Source organism: Halyomorpha halys, unplaced genomic scaffold (genome assembly GCF_000696795.3).
Source record: "Halyomorpha halys isolate HHAL.00 unplaced genomic scaffold, Hhal_1.1 Scaffold88.1, whole genome shotgun sequence".
NCBI lineage: Eukaryota > Metazoa > Arthropoda > Insecta > Hemiptera > Pentatomidae > Halyomorpha > Halyomorpha halys.
Window position 1 is genome coordinate 1,553,998 of NW_027114863.1, and position 25,806 is coordinate 1,579,803.

Genomic DNA, 25,806 nt, shown 5'->3' on the forward strand with positions numbered 1-25,806 from the left:
TGTAATGGTCGGCGTCAAATCCCGTCTTCTTCGGCTTGAGGAGTGGAAACAGGATGGCACGTTTTCATTTATCGGGGGAGTATCTCAACCTCAAGCACGAATTTTACAGGTTGGTGAGCTAAGCGATTCCCTTTCTTGGTCGTTTAGCATGACGATCTGTACACCATCAGTGTCAGGGGCCCTATTCCCATGACATCGTCTCAAGATGGCCTTCAGCTTTTTGGATGGCCTTCAGATTTTCAGACAACATATAGTTGTTCTCACGGGCCATGGTTCGAATTGAAAGCAAAGCCCCAGTACGCGCTTCAATATACCGCTGATAGGCGGTCCCTGTCATGCAGGCGAACGGCCGAGGTCTTCTTGGTTGCTGCCTTGGTGAGCTTCCAAAATTTCCTGTAGTCGCAATGCATAGCCCTCAGGCGATCATGCCAGATCACAGTCCTCCGCTACGGTTGATGAGATGGTAACTACTTCGTATTAGAAGAAGAGATAGTTTCTTACGTGTGAGCCCCATATGGGATGGATCACCTGATGTGTGATCGGGTTCTTTAGTGCCGGCCTCCGTGTGTGTCCTAGTGCCCTAGTGCCGCACTCAGCTTCCTTCTTCTCTAGTCAAGGGATAGTAACTGAGTGACCACCGGCCAGATGTTCCTGGAGATTCTTCAGGTTCTAACAAGTCAGGGATTAGCTCTTGTTGACTCTTTTCTCCATAGGTGGTGCCGGTTCTAGGTAGTACTTCTGTATTTGTGTCAATAGATGGCGCTGACATTGGTAGATGATTAGGTCTTTCACCCAATTAATTGACCTCCCCCCACCATCTTATTTCCCTCAAAACCTAATATGGCAGAGATTTGGACTGAACAACTGTAATTACATTATTAGTATTGCCACCCATTGCTTTATTTGTTATAAACAATACTAACAAAATCAAAACTTAAACTAAGAGTAACAACTAACCTAAAACAACTACAAACAAAATGGTGACGAGCTCAGCTGGTCTGTTGCGTGACGTCATTCTCTATTTAATAGTCCTAGTAACACTTTCCAACCATGTTATATGTTATTTCGTTTTAACATAGTAAATGGAGGAAATATTTCTCCATTTAAGATTAGTTTTTTCATTTAACACGCTTTGACAAGCTAAACTAAAGACCATGAATAACCCTTCTATATTCCTTCAAAAATGAAATTAAAGAGGTACCTTCATGATTCATTACAAAAAGGTATAAATATTTTTTATTTCGATATTATTATTTCTTTGTTTCCATTATCTTGGATATGTACCCATTTATTCATATAAACTCATTGAGATAACCCATTCATATTTTTAAATGAATGGAATATGGTCCGGGTGCGGTAAAAAAAAAACTCAAATAGTAGATAATTATACTATTTTATTGAGCCAACGTTTCGCCCCACGTTGCAGGAATTATTTTTGAAAGGATACGACTTGAACAAAGATGTTGCGAATAGTGTTAAATAGGAAACAAACAACGTAACGATAATCAGCATTAAGAGAAAGTCTGTAAATAAGGACTGTAAAAATACATCCAAGAAGAAAGGACCGCCAGCAAAGTTACTAACCAATAGTACAATTACTAGACTCGTAATATGTTGCAGTACTATTTAACCTACTTAGACCCATACTAAAGCTAATATGATTAGCATGTATTTGTCCTAAGCCATTAGTATTAACGCTCTTACCAAGGAATGAGAAAATTTACAAGTCTACTCATAGTAAAAATATGAATTGGAAGATTATTGATTGACCGTGTGTATAGATGAATGGAATATGGTCCGGATGTGGTCAAGAAAAAAAAAACTCAAATAGTAGATAATTATACTATTTTATTGAGCCAACGTTTAAAAAAAAAGATACAAACACTATAGTTACAAAAAGGAAAAAAAGAAAAAACATAAGTGTAAAATAACAAGGGTATAAAATGAAAAGTAAGATATAATAGGAAAAATTAAAGGTTGTAAATAGTAAATGAAAAGGGTAATAGTAACAGATACATAAGGGAAGAAATATTAAAGAAAGTACAGATAAAGAGATGAAAAAAGAAAAAAAAAATACAAATCAAATGATGAGACAGAATGCATACCTGTAATTATGTATATTACCATTTATTGTTCACCTAATTTAAATACTTTTTTACTATGTTTACTTTACAAATTATTTTCGTTGTTGAGGCATAACTGCCATCCCCACTCCTCTCAATACAAACCGTCACTTTGTTTTTGACTGCCGTCAAAACAGGTATGCATTCTGTCGTTTTTTCTTTTTTGTAACTATAGTGTTTGTATCTTTTTTTTTAAACGTTGGCTCAATAAAATAGTATAATTATCTACTATTTGAGTTTTTTTTTACGGCACCCGGACCATATTCCATTCATCTATACACACGGTCAATCAATAATCTTCCAATTCATATTTTTACTATGAGTAGACTTAGTAATTTAGTAAATTTTCTCATTCCTTGGTAAGAGCGTTAATAATGCATATTCATATGCAAATATCATAAAAACTACTATCCCTAAAAAGATAAATGTTATAAACTACTTTATAGTGCATTAATCTGTCTTTAATTTGAGTTGTGGCAGGCATCTGTACGTTCAATGTTTACTGAGATATAGTTTTTAATAAATCAGAAATTTTGTCCAAAATAAAAATTTAGTGAATTGATTTAAGAAAATATCACAAATAGTACTCCTACGAAGATAAACGTCATAAACTACTATGAAACATTAAACTAGCTTTAATTTGAGTGCTAATAGACTTCTGTACGTCTCATAGTTCTGGGATAAAGGTTTCCATCAGTAAATCCACTGACTACTTATTTTTCAGTATATTTTTTATGAAATGTTGCTTTAAAAATACTGTATTCTGGTAACCATTTTGCGTAAAAAGCTCTGTTAGGGCTCGTATTTTAATAAATTTATTCTACTTTAAATGATGTTTTAGTTTGTTTCCTAGTGTTCTAGTTTTAACGATATGAAGCTCCAATTTTTTTTTTTAAATAATTTATTTATTGTTATTTACAACTGTATACATATATACACATCAAGTAAATTTGCTGTAAGTAATATTATGACAAGATACAAACATGTGGAGAATCTATCCATTGATAGAACTCCAAAAACATTTCTAAAGGAGATCTCGAGGCCGTTTTCTTTTCAGACGCCTAGGAGGATTATTAGTTAGTGAAGGAGAAGCCAGTTTAGAAACGAGTTCGTTTGTGTGGTTGGGAAGTCTATTATGGAAGGATTGGTATCTGTTTTTTGGGCAAATCGGCAACATTGGGAACATTGAGGTCCTGATGGATGATTTGATTTGTGACACTAGTAAGGAGCATTAAGGATTTTACGAAGGATTTTGGACTGTAAGGATTGGATTCGAGAGGAGTTAGATGGTTTAGTGGAGCCCCATAGCTCAACTCCGTATGTCCAAATAGGCCTTATAACAGTCATGTAGATCAGTCTTTTGTAATGGATTGGAAGTTTGGACCGTTTGTCTAGTAAATGTTGTAATAGTCGGAATCGACGAGCAGTTTCCAGATTTAGTCCTAAGTAACGGATCTGTTCAACAGGAATAAGTGGGGTATTATTAAAAGATACTGTGGGGGAAGACGAAGGTTTACGACGAAGGGTAAATGTGATTTGGTGGGATTTATTGGAATTTATTTTAATCCTCCAGTTTTGGCACCATTCTTAAAGGGTGGTGATGTGGGATTGGAGATATTGGGATACAATGGAAGGATCATTATTCACTGACAATAGGGATGTGTCATCGGCATACGTGGTGAGAATAGTGTTAGGACGGGTTGGGATGTCAGCTGTAAAAACTGTAAAAAGGATAGGACCAAGGATACTACCCTGAGGTAAACCAGCAGACTGAGGAAACAGGGATGAATAAGCGCTGTTGTGATTTACTTGAAATAACCTGTCTAAGAGATAAATGAGATAATGCTCCAAATGAAAATATAATTTTTTAAAATATTTTAAAACATATTTTGTTTCAAATCACTTAACTATACTTGGAAGACATCAATTTTGACTACTAATCATATTATATTTCATTAAAATATTCAAAAATCGGTGTGAAATAACTGCCTTTTTTCTTCTCTTCGGCTCTTGTACTAGAAGCTGTTATGTGATTATATGACTCTCAATTTTATTAAAAATGCCATTAACGAAAACGTATAATTATTGGTGATTTTATAATAATAGTTATGTTTATTGTTAGTTGTATTATAAATATAATTGTTAAAACTATGAAGAGTAGCCATGAGATGCTAGGCCTCCAGCAGACAGCAGAGGTGGAGGGGACGTGGTACCGGAGTGTTAGTCTTCAGCGGGCCGCAATGGCCACAACACCGTTCCTCTTCGCTCTCCTTGTGTCTGTCTGTCTGGCGCAGCAGTCAGGATATTCCACTGACATAGGTAACATACAAGTAATATATCTAGAGCATATAATGTCGACCGGCTTCTTTATAAGAAATGCACCGGGTAAAAACCGCTCCGGGTATCATCTTAAGTCGCAGAATCAAAACTTTTTTTTCCTGTTTTTGGCGTATCCAGAGGTAGATATCACCCAGACCAATTGTAAGCGGAATAGCATACTTTAAAAATAAATAAGTACCTCCTTTTTTTTTTTTTTTTTAAGGAAACATCAACTTAAAACAGTGCTATAAACTAAAGGATATGTGATTCTATACCTCAGAGGTGCAGAACTCTTTTTACTTTATTCTTAACAATATACTAGACCTATTGTGAGGGAAATCAAAAAGTTTAAAAAAAATACTGATTCCCTCTTATTCGGAGGGAAATATCTCTTCAAACTACTATCCATGTTACATATATATCTAAAATACACACTGAATTAAATATATACACCGTACAGAATTACATATATAAACTGACACATAATTTCTTCCAGTCTTGTCACAACACATCAAATTCTTTAATCACCGAAATAGGAAATTACATTAAAACTACAACCCGTAGATATAAACACAAAGGAACTACACATATATTAATGTAGATATTAAATTGTAAATATATTAATGTATTTTATTTTAATTTAATAATGTTTTTTTTCCTCCGATTAGTTTTACCAAAATGTAAAACAGAGTAATTATGACAAATTTAATTGTAAGTGAGGTATCCCAAAATAATATCGTAAATATTGTTCCTTATGTATTTATGCCAAAAAAAAACATTGACAAAAAAAATTGTTTAAACAGCTTCCTCTATAAATAGGGAAATTTTCATTTTATCTCCGAGAGTAAAATAAAATGCATGTATAAAATATAATGTTAAAACCTTATGTACTTAGTTGATAACGTGCGATTCATGCTCCTTACGTACGTATGAACTTAGTTTTCAAGTAATATTTTACAGATTTTATTATATTTTATATTAATATCTCTAATCATTCTTTTACCAATGACAACCAATATTATTAATTAATCAAAATAAAAAGTTATATTTGGCAAATAATTATAATAATTAGAACTGTAGACAATAATAATTTTGAACCCTCTATTTGGCTACCTTTGAATAAAAAACTAAATCATTTTTGCTTGTCATTATGTTTCAAATAAACAATATTAAAAAAAAAAATATAAAATTATTTAATTTTTTAACGATTTTTTTTAAACAATTCAAGTATAAAATAAACCGACAACTACATATAAGACTTTTTTAAACAACTAATTGTGATTGAAAACTTTAATTTTTATAATTATGTAAATAATTTTTCAATATTTATAACATATGTGATGTAGAATTTTAGAATTAAAAAAAAATATTATAAATATTTTATCCTAATGTTTATATTTAATATTTCTAGATTTATTAACTAACTCATAACGGACTGAGTTACATATATATTTTTGTTATTATTGAATGCATTTAATGTATCTTATTGACTAATAAGATCTTGAGAAGATACTCAGTCAAAATAAATCAGCATTTTGTGAAAAGTTTCGTTATCTCTCCAATTACTCAGTAATTACAACAAATATTAATAATTAATCAAAATAAAAAGTTAGATTTGGCAAATGAGTGTAATAATTAAAACTATAGATCATAGTAAATTTCTTGGAAACCAGTGAATAAAAACAAAATCATTCTTTCGTTTTATTTCAGTTCAAATAAACAGTATTTGAAAAAAAAATAATGAATTTCTTTAATGAATTTTTTTAATTTATTTACCTCCAAAATAAACTGAAAACCAGGTATTTGCCTTTTTTTTTTTGTTTATATTTTTTACAGGACTCATTGTGAGTAAAAGGTTTAATTATATTTATAAAATAAACTTCTTTGGGCGTATTTTATTTTTCTATAATTATGTAAACAATTTAAAAATATTTTTAACATACTTAATGTAGAATTTTAAAATTAAAATAATTTTTACAAATATTTTGTCCTTATGTTTATATTTAATATTTCTAGATTTATTAATTCATAAGTGTCTGAGTTACATATTCTTTTTTTTTATTGATTCTCTGATCTACTTAATGTATCTTATTGACTAATATTCAATTAGTATATTCAAATAAATACATAAGATCGTGAGATCATAATCAGTTAACATAAATTAGCATTCTGTGGAAGGTTTCGTTATCTCGTGTGTGATTTTTACATTATGTCTATTTTAAACTATTTATTGTTTATACGTTAGTTTAAATACGTTGTAAAACAGTCTTCAAACAATTTATTGTTTGAAAATTAAAATGTTTATTTGTGTCTAAAGATTCCTATGAGTATGTTTTACTATTTCCTTATTCAGTTCAGAGTTTAGGTGGTCAGTTTAGGGTTAATTTTTGTAATAACAAATAGAAACAACAATAATAATATTTTTTTAAATTAGAAATAATGCGAAACATAATTAAAACTCTTGTGAATTTTACTTTACCTGTCCATCTAGGAATGTTCCCTTGAATATCTATTAAAATTAACTTAATATTTTGACATTAAAACTAGAGTTTCTTGTCAAAACAGTGGTGCTACCTGTTAGAATTCAACTATCGATTTTAGATCAAACGTGAGTTCATTAGATATTTAGGTAATTTAAGTAATAAATAATATAATAGTATATATAACCTATGTTTCTTTGCCAAGAATTGGTTTCAAATTATTTTTAAAAAAATAATTTGAACTATTTAAGCTTAAATTATATGAGTTTTTAGGGTGATTTTCTAACTCCGAATTCTTGCCTGTTGTCTCCTTTTATCAGAGGGGTTTGTCAATCTATTGCATGTTGTCATAGCATAGGGAGCCACGAAAAGAGGGTCGTCTAAACGAAATAAAAAATAATTCTTTTCTATTCCTTATTTTTTATTACAATAAAAGTAAAAAATATAACTTTAGATGATGTTTAAAACTATTCTTGTGTGAAAGATCAGTTCTTAAGTATTTTATAAAATTTAAATGTATATAAAGTTATAGCTTTCTTATTTAAAGTTCAGCTTTATTTTCTTATTTAAAATAAAAATTCAATAAATCCCAACAATATTTTTGGATGTTAATTGAATTTTAAAACTTGGCTCTCGCACTTAAATACACTCATACTTTTATATAGCATTTTATTATAGTACAAAATTATCATATATTTTTGATTTATTCATTATTAACAAAATAATGATAATAATAATAATCAATATATCAATGACCAATTACCACATCGATGGCTTACTTGACAGTATTGGTAGGTTACTAAGTTACTTGGAACCTAACTTTACGAAAGATAAAATTAAAGATTATCACTTTTAGAAACATTAATTTAAAAATAGTAATTTTCCAAAAAGAGAGAACCTTTAATTATATTTTTAGTTAACCTAGTTTTCATGTACTTAGCACTACTGTGAAGTAAGACATTCATATACCAATATCAATTATAAACAAATTTAAATTTAAAAAGCGCTTAGCACCAGCATTCATAGATTAATTTTCTAATGGTAGTTATATTAGGACCTGATAGATTCCACATTTTTTAAAGTTTTTTGTTAATAATAACAAAAATTATCCAAAAAAGTCTCAACTTATTTTCTTAAAACTAACATGTCCAACGTTTTGGCCGACCTGGCCATCATCAAAGACAATCTGATAAAATAATGGATTTAATTATAACTTGTTAGTAACGGTATCAAAAATATTATTAATTATAATTTGCATACTTTAATTTTAGAATCGCAGCCTCACATTGGTTTATAAAACTTCGCAGGCTATTATGCCCAAGTCAGTTTAACACAGTTAAAATAAACCTATTATCTTTATTAATAAATAAACTAGGAAATACGTTTGAACAGGTAAATAGGTTTAAGTATTTAGGTTCTACAGTAACTAGAAAAAACGAAAATGATGATGAAATAAAAGCTAGGTTGAAGGCGGGAAATTGGCTTGTTATTTTTCAATTTCGAAACTACTTAGTTCGGGCCTTCTATCGAAAAACTTTAAAAATTAGAATTTACAAAACCATTATTCTGCCCACTGTTCTTTATGGATGTGAGGCGTGGCTTCTTGCACTAAGGGATGAACAGCGTCTTAAGGTTTTCGAAAATAAAGTATTACTCATAATATTCGGACCGAAAAAGGATGAATTAACGGGAGAATTAAGGGACATATTTACACCCGGTAAATATAATTCCAGCTATAGCATTGCGGTGTGTAAGATGGGCATGTAAGGTTGTAGGGCTAAGTAACGAGCGGATCCCTAAAATATTAATAAACACTGAACCGATGGGTAAACGTCCGAGGGGTAGACTGAAACGTAGATGGGAGGATTGCGTTAAAACTGATTTAGTGGAATTGGGTTTGGAGGGGTATCACTGGAAGGAGTCTGCAGGGGGTGCTTGGTGGTATCGACATCGAACCTTCGGGTTCGTTAAGCCTTTATTATTATTATAAGTAAACTACCAGTCATTAACAAGATAATAAAAAAAATATATAAAGTATTTTTTATCTTTAATACAAAAATTTTTCTACAGAAAATTTATAATCATAATTTTTAAAAGTTTTTTTAATGGTAACAAATTTTTTTATAGATATCAATGAGATTTTCCATTGAAATTATGGTAAGCCGAAATTCGAATTCCAATCTCTGTAATTCTCTAGTGCTAGACAAATAGTAGCCATATATCTACGAAATCATTCCGTCATGTTAATTGCTAATTTCGAGTTCTGTTATTTACAAAATTCAATTTTAAAACAATATTATAAATTAATTATGCTGGAGAACACAATAAAAACCATGCTATTATTCTTTGACTATATGTAACATGCTCTGACATATAGACCGTGTTTTTGTTTAAATAAATCCCTTTGTTACAGAAAAATTTAATTGCCCAATCAACATAATCACCTCTCTAAACTCTACATTTTTTTTTTTTTCATACCCTCCTGTAATGATTTTACTGGGTATTCGGCACGTACATATAGGAGGCATGCTTAAACTCTACAATTTTTATTTGATGTTCACTAATAAATCAGGAAAAATATGTGAGAATAAAATGGCCCAATCATAAAAAAAACATAAATTATAACTTAAATTACACAGTAGATTAAAATTGGACATATCAATAGTGAGGTAATAAAATAGCATGTTGGGCATGTTGATATGTCCAAAGAGGTAATGTCTAATATAGAGCATTGGTTTGTGCTACAGAGAGATGATAATATGAATGCACCAATAGCGAATGACATTAAATTAAATAATGTAGTGTAAAACAGTTTTAAACTATGATTATGTACATGATATGATTTCAATAGCGAAATTGAAAATATGTGGTAAATATTATTACAAGAATTTTAAATATGCATATATAACATAAATTAAAATTGTTGGTAAGAATAACTTTTAGGATTGTGCATGAGTGTGGGACAATTGTCCTGGAACGTTATACAAGAAAAATATAGAATAGGTTATATTCTATTTGGAAGTTTTTCACCTCAACCATTAAAAAAAAATAATATAATCAAACTTCCTAAAATGCCTTCCTAGACCATGTTATTATTCTTTTACTATATGTAACATGCTCTTAATTTGCTTTTACATATGAAACGTGTTATTGTTTAAGTATACAATTCCTTTGTTACAGAAACATTTAATATCCATAGGGATATTAGGGATATAAGTTTAGGCAGGTGAACATGTTTATAGAAACATGTTCACCTGCCTAAACTTTAAAATTTTTATTTGATTTCACTGGATCATAACAGTGGGATGTGGGCTGTCTTTTGAGTTTATTGTTAACTTTTTTAACCTTCTACAGCGCAACTAACTCTAGAACATTCAAGGAGATTATTTATTATTTATATATTATATTTTAATTTTATTCTATGATTGTTAAATAGGGAAAAAAGGAAAGGAAGGAAATACAAAAAAATGTATTGGATTAAGGGAGAAGATATAATTAGATGTATTGGTGAATAGTAGGAAATAAAATGAAGAATAATAAGGAATAAAAGTAAAGATTACAAAAAAATAAAGAACAAAAATAATAAAATAAAAAAAAACATATATTACTATTATATATTAGTACTATGCCTATACAGTATAAGATTTTTTTTTTAAATTGTCTAACTAGGCAAACCTATTCTGTGTATTTAGCAAACCAATACATTTGGGCAGCACTATCTTTTGAATTAAGTTTTTCTCTCTTATGATAGGCATTCAAATTTTATGATAAATTGATATCGGTATATTTTTTTTTAATCTTTGAGAAATAAATCGTAAAAAAAGGGTTTTTTGTTACTGTGTTTTGTGATTTACGCCTTCTACACTCGTCAAATCAAAAAAGGGCCCAAAATGAGTTCGTCCTAAAATCTGAATTACTACCAGAAACCATTAAAATGATTATCCTATTTCGGTAGAAATTCTTGAGTTAGGTGTGCTGGAGAAGAACCAGAGGATGGTTAGGAAATTAACTAAACCCTCAAAAAATAAAATACTTACCACTGCTATCACAAAAATCGAATCAAATTTACAAAGGCTAGGGTGTTTAAAATAAATAATGGAACACTGTATGTATTTTTATATACTTTTTTAATACTAGAAAAGGTATGTAAGAATGGTTTATTTTTCATTGTTCATGCCATTATAGCATACTGCATACATACATTATAGTTTTTTCGATTTAAATAATATACTATCTTCATAAAAAAAATATATAGAAGCAAAAGAAAAAAATAACCAACTAAAGTAACTTCGACACTAAAGACAATTAAAATAAAAACGAATTTTAAAAAAAAGTAAGTAAATAATTTTTTTTTAATCTGGTGGTCAAGCGCAATTCTGACCAAATAACCTCCTTCCATAAGTTAACAAATACAAAGTAAACATTTTTATCAACGCTAATACGGATATATATAAAACTAATACCTATCAGGTATCTGAATCATATTGAAAAAAAATATTCAATAGATCTTTTTTGTTAAACTTAAAAAAAACAGAAGTGCATAATTATTGGCAAACCTTGGCCATTAGGATTCGTTTTTATGACTTTCGCAAAAAAAATAATAATAAAAAATCTAACAATTTTAAAGGTTTAAAAAATATTTTCGTAATAAATGTATCATATTTCAAATAATGTCCAATAAGCAATAAAAAAAAAAAAATGCAAATCAACTTCTAAATACTTATTTTTATAATTGTGTTTATTAAAAGTTATACATGCCTTATTCTTCTACTAATTAAAATAAAACACCAACACTATGGGCAAAAAAAATTAAATAAATAAATTATACTTTTTTTAAAAAAACTTTATTTAATTGATAGATATTACAATCTGCCACACCATTGTGAGCAATTGGTAATAGTGATGAATGATCACATTCATACTAAATAAAATAAGAATGAAAATAAATGAAAGAACTAAAAAAAAAAGTAAATAAAATCTCTCTTAAAATATATACAAACAGAATTAAAAAAATAAAACCATGAAAAGAAACCAACCCTGGAGAAAAATAAATATACATATTTTAATTTAATGATAAGTTGAAAAAAGTATCACTGTACATACTTAGATCAGTACTTAAATTATACTTATTTAAATAAACTTCAAAATTAAATTAACTGTTGTCAATTTTCTCACATACGTGTAAATTCCAGCTCATACTTTTTAATGTTGTCCAAAATTGAAATATCCTATTTCAAACAAGGAGACATACTTATACTTTTTGACTCCTGCTGACAAGTATAATTTAAAAAAGATTGAAACAATTTTTTTTTAAATTAATATTATCTCTGTCGGAATGAATAAGAAAAACAGAATCGTGCCTTTGATGCGTTAGTTTCTGTTCCTAAGAAGGCAGATCAATAACTCCACATTATGGTTATGGATATCAATTGTATTCTTAAGATGAACTTTCGTATTGTTTTCAATATTCGTATTAAAAATAACCAATTTCCAATTAAAAGATTATTTCTTATATTTTTATTAAGGACACCCATGAATTATAATGATTTTAAATAATGCAGTGAGTTATATAACAACACCTTTAGAATTGCCTAGTGTATCTAAAGGTGTTGTTATATAACTCACTGCATTACTACTAATGCAGTGAGTTATATAACTTCTAATATAAATTTCCAAAACTAACCATTTTTTAAAACAGAATTTGCCATCTATTCATAATTTCGAAGAACATGATCAAAATATGTTGTAATGTATAGTATAGAGTAAAACAGAAGGTAGATACAAATATAAAACACATTTAAATTCAAAATAATCAATATATTTGTTTTTAAAACCGTAAACGAATTCCTAACAGTCAAAATATATTTTTATTTATTTTAATATTAAAATTAAATTTTTTTTTTAAGACTAAGAATAAGTAAATAATTTAACTCTATTTATGAAATAGTTTTCCTTTTTTTTTTTTTAACGATTTAACTATAAAATAAACTAAAAACTAGGTATTGAAATTTTTTTTCGTTTAATAAAAAAAAAGCTTAGATTTGACAAATGGGTATAATAATTAAAACTGTAGATAATAATCATTTTCAACCCTCTTCTTTGCAACCAGTGAATAAAAAACTAAATCATTGTTCTTGTTATTTTTATTAAAATAAAAGTATTATTATATTAATTAGAACAAAAGGTACATAAAAATATAAAACGGATTTAAATTCTTTTTTTTTTTATTTATTTAATGTAATTTACAACTCTACAAAATAATACAATAAGTAAATATGTTGTATGTTCATATACACTTGAAAATCTTGGGAAGGAACCACCCATCGGTGGTACTTCAAACATTAATTTAAATTAGAAGGTCCCGTGGCCATCTTCTTTTCAGACGCCTCGGAGGATTATCAGGGGTTGTTAAGAATGAAAGATTAAGAATTAATGGGTTAGGATGGTTAAGGAGTTTGGAATGAAAAGACGTATATCTGTTTTGGGCCAATTCTGCAACGAATGGGATGTTAAGGTCTTTGTGAATGAGTTTATTAGTAACGTAATAAGGAGCATCAAGGATTTTGGATTGTAAGGATTGGATGCGGGAGGAATTTGATGGTTTGGTAGAGCCACAGAGCTCAATTCCATGTGTGCAGAGGTTTACGACGGAGAGTAAAGGTGGTCTGATGGGATTTGTCAGGATTTATTTTGATTCTCCAGTTTTTACACCATTCTTCAATAGAAGTTGTGAAGTTTGTGATGCATTAGTTGGGTCGTTGTTTACAGACAGTATACATGTGTCATCAGCGTGCATTTAAATTCAAAATGAATTATGTTTATTTTAAAAAAACACAAGATTTTCTAACAGTTAAAAATACCACACAGTGGTTGAGAAACACTAGATTAGTAGTCGTTCTATATCCTTTAAAACTCATTCAATATTATTTTAATTCATTAGTTTTAAACAATAATTATTCTTCATAACATTTTTGTCTATAAGGTGCAGCAAAAAGCAATATTTTGGGAATATTTTCGGCATAGATCTTCGGAACTAATACTATCACTAAAATATTCATTTCAAAATGCATGCTACCTCTAGTTACAATTAGCTTCAATTTGAGTGCTGGTAGACATTTGTACTTTTTAATACTTCCAGAGATGCATTACCAAAATTTGTTTTTGAATAACAAAAATCAAAAATTTGTGAATTAACTTTGGTAAGTTTCATGGTCATTATTACTATTACGTAGATAATCATAATAAACTACTTAGTGTAAATTTATATGTTTAATAATAAACACTTAAAAATCTATTCGTTCCAGAGATATCGAATCTTTGTCAAAATGAACGAAGTTTTAGAATAAAATAAACATCCAGAAGCGTATACCTCTAATTTTCAACGCCATTTCCTGTTATTGTTTCAAAGATAAAATCCAATAATCTTCAAACAGAAAATAGCAACAGAATTTTTTTTTTTAATTTTACAATTTTTTACAAAATATGATGAGTTCGTTAACTTATAAAATTAGGTTGCTACTTATCTATGATGGCAGTCATTCATATTTCCATATAATGTTGAAAACACTTTAGATCTGTACGATCAAATCGTTTCTTTTGAATGGACATATTTTTTACCCTCGGCTCCCAGTCTATTGTAGTTTTTAGGGATATTCATGATCTTTAGTTTAACATGTTAAATGGAAAAAGTTACGTTATATGGAAAAATATTTCCTTCTTTTACCGTATTAAAACAATTCAACATTTAACATGGTTCAGAGTCTGTTACTAGGTCTGCTAAATGGAGAATGGCGTCATACAACAGACCAGCTGAGCTCGTCACCATTTTGTTTGTTGTCGTTTTGATAATTGCTCGTAGATTGTGTTAGTATTGTTTTGTATGTTTTTAAAACTAATAAAGCAATGGATGACAATAATAATAATGTAGTGACAGTTGTCAATTAGCTCATCTTGATTCTCTTCCTTACAAGTTAGAAGATCAACAAGGCACTAACTAGCTAAACTTTCACACTTCTACTTTTCACTCAATTTAGGCAGGTTTTAATAAGTTACTCAAAAAATCCGCTTGGAGCTCTTGTGTATTTAACATATAACATGACTTTAAATAAGGCTGCTCACAATCCTACACTTATAACAATTTTTAATTTATCACATCATGAATACCCCTTATATATATATATAAAGAAATAAAATTTTTTATGTTTCTAGTTTTATGTTTCCTGGTTAGTATAAATAATTATATAAATATACAATTATCTAAGAGAAAACATTATTCATTATCGAAATTGGCTTTGTTTGAGAAATATTTAGTTTTGCCAACAACTTTGGGTTTGTGATCCGATTATACAGTTTCTCTCTCGTTTATTCGCACGTACTTTATACCACGACTCCTCATGCTCTGGTACACTCGTCCAGTGCAATGCTACAGTCTTACTATTCAGTGGTTTCGCTGTCTTATTCTGAAATTTTTCTTGACCAATCATTAAAAGGACAAATTTCGGGACATTGTTCACACATATCGATACGTTTTAGTTTTCTTCTTTTTATTTTATTTCACTTTATGTCCAGGCCACTTTTACTACATTGTCTAAATATATTAAATAAATTCCAAACTCACCTTTGCCTCCTTCATTACCTTAATTTTTTTACTTCTTACAACCTTAAATCATGCACCATTAAATTTCTGTAAATGTAATACAATAGTATAAAAATCTTTAAGTAAGTTATTGCTTTTCTCCAAGGGCTGGCAGATCCAGATAGGGCTACAATTCAGGCGTTGTGCAAATTTATAGCAGAATCCAAATTAGATTTTTAAAATTAAATAAATAATAACAAATTAAATTAAATAATAAAAATTAATAATAACAATTTACATCCTCAGCTCCATTCTTTTATAATATAACAACAGGGGCAGTGTAGGACTCCAACGGGAGTCTTGGGCCGACTTAAGAAAAAAAATAAAAATAAAAAGTAAGTTATTGTTAGCAGAGATAATTCCTACCTACTGCAGCGGCAACCTCTTTGGATTGTAGATAACAGTGCCTGTTTAATTTTGCCTTGTAGAGTGTGTGCAGTGTTCCTTTTATTTCTTGTTTATTCACCTATGTTCACCTACCTAACTACTATCTTTTTTCAATCTGTACATTTTCCCCAAAGGGAGGGGGCAGTTACACCCTCCTACTCACTCGGTACGCCCATGATTCTATGTTGGATTTTTCTACTAGAAAACTGAAAATTGAACGCAAATTTCTATCTATAGTTAAGGGTTTTCTTTGTCCAAAACACTTTTTTTTTTTCTCGGAGACATATTTTGAAATATCTTACAGCCTGTTCTAGCACAATAAAAAAATAATTGAAATATTTTTTACTAGTCTTCTATTTAAACCTGAATACAGTTAACACTTTTTCTCCCAAGAGATGTATGAAAATAATGTTAAGATGTATTTAATTGTAAAAATGCAGCTCTAAGATCTGGTACTAGTACAAGAGCCCAAGAGGAGAAAAAAGGGAGTTCTTTTACCCTTACAAAGATGTGTGACATAAACTACTTTATAGTAAGCTAAATTACTTTTATTTTGAGTGCTGGCAGATATATATACGTCTTATGGTTCCAGAGATATTATTTTTTCAAAAATCAAACATTTTATCCGAACAAGAAATTAAGAATTCATTTTATCAAATATCATAAAAACTACTACTCCTACAAAGATAAACATTATAAACTATTTTAAAGTAGATTTAACTAGCTTTAATTTGAGCGCTGGTAGACATCTGTACGGTGGAATGGTTTCTGAGATAAATTTTGTCGAATAATTATTGTTGGAACAACTATAAATCAATCTATTTTAGCAAATATGATGGAAGCTAAAAAGTATCATCATATCTTCCTGTTTCTATAAACCACACATAAAAGCAATAGCATTCAAATTCTTTTAATATTTAATTACCTTGTTCAATATTATAATATTATCTACCATTATTATTTATTATGCGGAGCACTATAGGTTAATTTTATTTGTAAAAAAATCTATAAACAACTTTTATCTTTTATTTTCATTCATTTTCTCATTATGTTTTTATTCAATTGTTTTAATATATTTGTGTTTTTGGAATAGTTTTGCTATGTTTTGCTTTTCTTTTTTATCAAGCATTTTATCATTTATCATTTCCTGTAGTTTTCTATCGTTTATATTATTCTCATCTCTTATAATCATCTTCTGTCTTCTATATTATTAATTTTTATATTAAATGTTATTTTACTTTATTCTTTATTTTATCAATCATATTATTGTACATGTGCATATTTTCTTTTTCCTCTCCTACTCTCTCTTTTTCACCCATTATTTTTTCTTTATTATCTTATCCATTTTCAGGAATATTTAAATTTTCTATTTTTTTATCCTCTGTCACACACTATTTGAAGCCCCGAATTAACTATATGTAGAACCTAGCTTATTCTGGGCATGCCTGCGTCAACAGGACAAACAGACTGTGGCCCCAACACTTTATAAAGAATACTGTAGCAGTTAGTTTCTCAAATAATATTAATATTAATAAATTAATTAGTTGGGAGCATTGACCAGAAGAGTGCATCATGCTGTAAGTTGCAACGATACGTGCTAACAGAAGGTTCAGAAGCGTGACCTCACTCTACAAGGAAGACCGAACGCTCACCACATAACAGATCGTTTGGACCAGCGATCCAGGAAGTGATCTTTCTTTAATATAGAAAATTCTGATAGGGATTCGATCGAGATCAGTATAAAGACAAATTAAATAAACTGAAAGCATTAGCTAATATGATATAGAGGCATTCTTGAATAATTTATTGTATACACCATATGACCGGTTCAGTAAAAGTGAATTCAATCGGAATAGACATGCACAAGAATATATTTATACATAGGGTGTCCCATAAATGAGTAGCAGTTACTACACCATTGTTGAAGCAGATACTTGTTACTTATTGAAGTATAAACTCTCTATTAAGGGGTGGACTCTCAGTTAAGGAGAGTAAAACCATTCTTCAGTATGAGGAGATGAAGAGGAACAATAGAGAAATAAGGAGAGCAGGATATGTTCTCAGAAGAAGTGAAGTTTGTAGAAAGGAGGGTGGAGGACTCTTTGAGTAGTTGCTGTCGATAAAATTTGTAATTATCATTAATGATATAAGGAAAATAATTAATTGTATTTATTTAGATAAAAACCAAGACAATTTATAATCAAATATGATTCTCTTTTGGGTGCTTATTTTTTTAAATTTTTGCTTCCTCTCATCCACCCAGTGAAGGTAGGCTTATTTAGCACCATATTCAAGCTTAATAAATGAAGAAGTTTTTTCGAGATCCGGGATATTAAAAACCTACCTGCTTCAAATTTCCATATCGTTTTTAAAACATCAAACTTTAATTTTTTTAACATTTTTTTTGGCAGTTTTGCATACATTTTCTAATCTTTAAAGCAGATTTATTTGACTTTTTCTCAGAAAAAGCACGGATTACATCTAAAAACACAAAATTTGATTTTTATTCCATGATCATAAGAATTTTTTTGTCCCGCTTAAGGTTCAATATCTGATCCCACATTATGATGTAAGATAGCAGAGTCTTATAAATGTTATTACGTTCTGTGTTTATCGACCAAAAAAAAAAAAAATGAAGTACGATGGAATTTTGAGAAATTTTTTTTTAAAATCTTATGAAAATGTGTATTTATAGGTTTCCTAGGTCCGAAAAAATAATATCTATTTTTTTTTTTTTGTAATAAGGCTTTAATATCTATATTTTCTCATATATTAAGAAAAGAAAAGCGGGTTATTCTTCAGGTTACCATACTCTTCTTGCCAATATGGGAAGGTTGAAATTTATTATGAGGGTACGCCACGAAATAAAAGTCAACTTGGCCAACCATGATTCGAATCGGCACTCCTTTAGACATGAGAATGCTGAGATTGTGGTTAAAATTATATGCGGCCTTTTTTTTTCATACAATCTCAACCAGATTGTTTGAGAAATCTAGTCACTATTAATTACTTCAATAGTAATATTATATGATCCATTTATTTATTCTGAACGAACCATGATTTGTAAAACTTCTTATAAATCCCACTTGTCTCGAGACAGTATTCTGAATTTACCTTAATAGTTTGTTCTTGATTTATATCTTTGTCTGTAGTTTTAATTCAACGTAAAACAGAAGGATTCCTGTTTGTTGTAGCCTTTCCTGCAAAACATTAGGAAATTAAATTGTATAAAGAATTTTATTATTTTGTGCGGAGGCAAAGGGGGAGTTCGAGAGTTCTCCGGGGTCCACTAAGCCTCATAAATTTCCTTTAATAGGGGAAAAAGTTGGGAGGTCGAGCTTAATTCCAACCAAATCACCACCTTGCAAAACCATTGGTATAGTAAAAGTACATCCTTATACAATACTGCACTGCTGACCCTTGTGGTAGCGATATAGATCAATTTATATGTATCTTTTTTGTCTGTGTGTTTTTTTCTCGCTCTGTCTGAATATAACTTCTGGATTCCTGACTACCATCTACTGGATCTCATGAAGGTCCAAATACTTGTCAAGTAAATCTTGAGTGTTAATACTTCACAATTAGCCCGTAAGTTTTAAAAGATTAATAAATTACACTGAAATGGTGGGTTTAAAACTTTTTTGACTAGGATACTTATGTGGTGTCTTACGTGTTCAGTTGTAAACAGAGCAAGGTTGGTTGACAAAGGCGTTCCGTATTTTCGAGAATGGAGTTGGGCAAACTGAGAAGAAGAAACACAACAGAACTAGAAATATATTTAAGAAAAACGGTTTCGGTTTCATGCGGGGGACGTGGTCAGATTTCCCAACAGTTTTCACAGCTGTCAGTCGCCAAGGCTGCCCGTTCACCTCTGCCAAATGGCCACAGATTTTCCAGTGGCTGGTTTGCATCTTAGTGTCTAAATCAATAAGCTTCTTGATAACGAGGCGGAAAAGTGGGGGCCGCTTGTTACCTCTAAGATATTTTAGTTAGGGATTGATTCGCTTTGCTGTCAGCTAAAGTTTCCATTTTCTACCAGACAAAGTATTCCACAGCCGAAGCGTTTCACAAGTTCCCGACAAGTTTATAAACTGCAAAAAAGGAAGTAGCATCATTCTGGTGGAGTTAGGAGTAACGTGTACTATTTTAATACAAAAAAAATTTCTTCGTTTTCTATATGAAATTCATAATGCCAATATATTTTTTTTCCAACGTATTTTTTAAACTCAATTATCGGCTTTAAGATTTCGAACAAGCAGGTTATTTTTTTTCGCTTGATTTCCTTTTTTTATCATATTTCTTTTTACACTCCTTCTCCTTCTCTACTCTTTTCTTATTACTTGTTTTATTTTTTTTTAATTAACTCTAGATCGACCTGGTGGGACATACAAGGTCAAAGTAAGAGGTACATTTTTTTTAACAATTGATTATGGGAGGGAGGGTAGATAGACACTCCTAACTATATATGTTATAAAATAAGATAAAATAAATAGATACAAATAATAATTCTTAATAGAAGATAAAAGTAAAATTAATAACATCAATAATTACATTTATGGATTTAACAAAATAAATAATTGACTTCTAATGGGAAGGGGAAAAAAATTAAAATAAAATAAAAACAATTTAGAGTGATAAATGTAGAACTTATAACAGGATGTCCTGCAGTAGCCTGGTCTTCAGTCTTCGGGTTGTGGTTGGGTTTCCCAAGTTGTAGGTCACTACTCCTTTAACTGTAGGTAACTGGGAGTGGAACTTCATGAACCTTTTTTTTATGTAATTCTCTATTGTATCAATTTGTAATTCCTGATGCAATTGGCTGTTTCTTATTACAATAGCATCCACTTATCACTTCTTCCTTACCCACATTACTAAGTTATGTTTACCACATGTTATTATTGTCATATTTACTTAATAATTACTACCCTCGTCTTGTATTACTTTATATTTTATTTATTTCATTCTAGTATTTTACTTTTTCCGACAAAGTGCGATATCTTGGATTCATACTAAACAAATGACTCATCTAGAACTAACATACTAGACTTAAAAGACATGAACTCAACAGACGATCAGGCAACTTTACCAACTACTCAGCAGGACCTCTAATCACTCAATAGAAACATATTTTTTATTTAAAGCCATAATTATTCTACCAATTATATCTAAGAGACATGTTGTGTACTGTATTTTTTAATATAATTTATAATATATAATCTTTTCAATTTCTTGAGACTGGTATTTATTTTATAAATAAATCAATTGGTATCCATGCTAAGTCTCTACACTCTTTATTATATCATCAACAGCCCAACGTTTCGGCCATCCCCAAGGACAATCTAACAATTAACAGCTTTTTTTATACATTAATTTGTAACAATTTTAACAAATTATTAATAATTCAACATACCTTAAATATAAATTTACACCTCATACCAAATTATTTAAAAACGTTTTACATGCTGCCCAGATCATTAATTACAAGTCAAATTACCTCATGAAACAATAAATAGGATATTATATTCATTATTAATAAGCTTAAGTCTAGTTCCCCCTTTTGGTCACAATTTCATTTAATTTCACTTTAAATTTTAGATAAACTTAACACAATCAACTATCATATAAACAAAATATTTTCAACCTTCCATAAACTCAGGCTTCTAATTAATTTATTTCAAATTGCATTTTAGTCTAAATTTCTATTTATTTAATGATTAAAGTTCTATTGAAATTAATTGTAAATAGTAACAAAAAAATTTTCTCCATATTTTTTATAAATTAATTTTACTTAAAACCTCTGCATAGTGTTGGTTCAAATTTCTTGTATCTGTTGTAAAATTTACTGTATGATTGATGTTCTCAGATATATAAATTGACTCAAGTATTTTTTTTGTAATATATTATTTTCTTTATTTAAAATTATGGTGTTGGTTTTTAGCAGTATGCTACACTTTTATTGGGACCCTTCTCCTCAGTTCTTGTATCATTTCTGTGTTGATATATTCTATCCCCCAACAATTGCTTAGTTTCACCTATATAGACAGCTTGAGTGTTGAGGCTTAACATAGATACCAATTTATTTATTTATAAATAAATATTTTATTGATAAACATTTTTTATTAATTATAATTAGTGAAATACTTTTTCATTTTAATTTTAACGAATTAACCTTCACTTTAAATAAATTTTATGTATAATTAAATTTACTCTCATTTATAAAAGCATATCTAACAAGTAAAAATGACGAGGTAATTATACTGACCAGTGTACTTCGCAGACGTTTTCTATTTCTCTTTTAAAACTAATTGGTTAATAACTTTACATAATACTTTTTTAAATTATAATAAAATAATTATGTTAACCAATACTTCATCGTACATTACTGTTGCGTTATCTTCAGTACTCCAGCTCCAGCGGCGCACCTCAAGACCCCACGCCCTCTATTGTTCTTGCAAACCATCTCTTCCGATTCCGGTGTTCCAGGAGTATCAAGCCAGATGGCCTAACCGTTTCTCTCTAGATCTTTTATGAGAACAATGTTATTTTCAACCAAATACTTGATGGGATTCTAAATTTAAAATATCTGAATTTCTTCATTTATAGTATTTATGGAAATATTATTAACCTAACGATATTTATTACTGCAAATGTTATTTATAAACCATGTATGAATGGCTGCCGAAACAAAAATCGACTACGACCTACTTCTATGAAAATATAATAATACGTTTCTGGAATGTATTATAAACGCCACTATAAAGTGGCATTTCAGACAAGTCGATTTTAAGGAGAAAGGTGCTGACATGTGCTCATGCATATACCTGCATTAAATAAGTCATTTCAGTTTCCTACGACTAAGTTTTAGTATCATTTAAATATAGGTACTCAAAAAAAACAACTAAAGACATGTACCAGGTATCTATATTACTAAAAAAAAGTTTGTGATTAATTAAAGGGATTATGAGAAAATGTCCTGTCCGCTGGTGTTCCTCAAGGTATTATCCTCGGTCCCATCTTCTACACCGTCTTAATCTGGCATCCCAACTAATCCTAATAGTTCAAGAGCCAGGAAGAAAAAAAGGCAGTTATCTCACCCCAATTTTTGATTACTTTAATGAAAACTATGTATAGTTACTAGTCGAAATTGATGAGTCTGCCAAGTATAGGTAGGGGGAATAAAAAATGGCGGCTTTTTAAAAACCTTTAAAAAATACTAATTTTTCATTCGGAGCTCTATATATTAAAAACTACCAACAGGAATAGAAAATCTAAGAGAACATTATTTAAAGAAAAGAAAATTTTCTGAAATATCAGCCCTAAAAGAGCTTATTTACGTCCAATAGTTCTCGAGATATAGCTTTTTAAAAAGCAAATTTTCTTAAAAAATTTACTGAAAGATTAGTAGTTAGTTAATTTATTTTGAGAATTATATATCTAAGGAACTATGTGACGTACAGATGTCTATTAGCAGTCAAATTAAAGCTAGTTTAATGGACTATAAAGAAGTTGATGAACTTTACCTTCGTAGGAATAGTAGTTTTTATGATATTTGCTTAAATAAATTGAGTTATAGTTGTTCGGACAATAAGTTTGATTTATGAAAAACTTAATTTCAGAAACCATTGGACGTACAAATGTCTGCTAGCGCTCAAATTAAAGCTAGTTAAATTGACTACAAAATAGTTAATTATATTTATCTTTGCAGGAGTAGTAGTTTTTATGATATTTGTCAAAATGATAATTTCTAGTTGTTCGTATAAAATTTTAGATTTTTGAAAAAATATATCTCTAGATCCATAAGTCGCACATATGTCAGCCAACACTCAAAATAAAGGAAATTTAACTTACTATAAAGTAGTTTATGACTCTTTATAACACTTCGTAGGGATAGTAGTTTTTATGATATTCACATATGAATATAAATTTGGAAAATGAAAATTTGTCCGAACAACTATAAATCAATTTATTTTAGCAAATTTCATCTAAACTGTTACTCCTACGAAGATAAACATCCTAAGCTACTTTATAGCTCATTAAACTAGCTTTAATTTGAGTGCTAATAGACATGTTACATCAAATGGTTTTTGAGATATAGATTTTCAAAATAAATTCACTAACTACTGATCTTTCAGTACGTCCCATACAACATTTTTATGAAATGTTGCTTTTTAAAAAGCTATATCTTGAGAACTATTGAACGAAAATATTCTATCAGGGCTTACATTTTAGCAAATTTACTTTGCTTTAAATGATGTTCTCTTAGATTTTCTATTCTTGTTGGTGGTCTTAAAGATATAGAGCTCCGAATGAAAAATTAATTATTTTTAACGTTTTGATACAGCCGCCATTTTTTATTCCCCCTACCTATACCTGGCAGACCCACCAATTTCTACTAGTAATTATACATAGTTTTCATTGATATAATTAATAATTGGGGTGAAATAACTGCCTTTTGTTCTTCACGCCTCTTGTACTAAATGTTTTATAAAGATGGTTGAGGCTAGTTGGATATTTTTTTTTTATTGTTAATTTACATTTTAATTCATCTCACTAAAAATAATTGCTCAGATCACATACTAAATTGTTGCAGACTTTAGTCTTTTTTTTTTAACATGTAATTTTATATCATTTAAGAAGATCCATTTAAATACTGAATATCATTTACGAATGAACGTTAAAAAAAAATTATAACCAACCATATTTCCCATTTCTAACAACGCTTTTATAGAAATAACACGCAGATGAAATTAACAAGGACGGAAACGCCAACAATACTTTGATTTATCTCTGCGTCCATTATAACTGTAGCCCCAATTTCTGGCTCGCCATATTGCCTCTCTATAACTGGAACGCATTAATGACGACTGTGAACATAATGGACTTGATAAAGCTCATCCTTGTGTTAACTGTAGTAGGTTTGACGACCAACTTCAAAAGAGTTATTTATATTAATTAAAACTTAAGGGAGTTACAATCTTCCGACCATAACTGAAATTCTGAACTGTGTCATTTTGAATTTTATCATTTGGGAGGAATCCCATTTCTATTTCTTTCAAAAGCTATTGACTTGCGTTACAAGGCTAGGTACTTTTGTACGTTATAACTCCTATAAGATCACTAATTTCCGTGCCCACTATGAAACAGTAGTTGTTAGGACTTAATTCTTTGTATACTTGTATTTATGGACTAATACATTTAGCTTTTATTATGAAACTCGGTCCAATTGTTCTGATTAGCTAATCCTAACACATTCCATGTATTTAACTCTTCAGTCCCAAATCGCAAATCTCGAAGAATGGTGCCGAAATTGGAGGATAAAAATAAATTCCATCAAATCATCTTTACTCTTCGTCGTAAACCTGCCGACTGCCCTACCTGTATTGCTATGTATCTGTCTCAGAATTTAGTGTGGATGCCAGGATAATCGCTAAAAGCAATTATCCAAAATAAATTAATTAATTTATATTGAGTCCTGCAAAACTATAAGGATTATTTTCCAAAGGCCTTTTGTGTGTTTTCCAGTTTACCAATTAAATACCTTTATATTTATAAAATATTGTCACCATTAATTATATAATATAATAAGGGGTGGTATTGTTTAATATGATAGTAAATAAACTACATATAGGAACTAAGTATTCATTTACAATGATTGATAAATGATGTCATTAAAATGATTCAGGTAACTAGTTGCCATAAAATATGATTATTACATTATTGCTGATTTGAATGATTCATGCCGTGGGATGTAGCAGGGTAGATGTCATCTTGTTCATAAGGAATGGCGTCCAGATCTCATAGCCCTTTTTACGACTTCGTCTGGTCAAAATGCATCTTGCTCTCTCTTTGGTCTTCTTACTTC

The 25,806-nt window shown here is 29.6% G+C and overlaps 1 protein-coding gene across 1 annotated transcript in view; it reads left to right on the forward strand.

The window, feature by feature from the left end:
- The first annotated feature begins 4,331 nt into the window (after nt 1-4,331).
- LOC106677124 (uncharacterized) overlaps nt 4,332-25,806 on the forward strand; it is a 112,840-nt gene continuing 91,365 nt past the window's right edge. Inside the window, exon 1 of the mRNA XM_067051972.1 lies at nt 4,332-4,442. Coding sequence (XP_066908073.1) covers nt 4,364-4,442 — 79 coding nt within the window. The 5' untranslated portion in view covers nt 4,332-4,363. The remainder of the gene's footprint in view (nt 4,443-25,806) is intronic.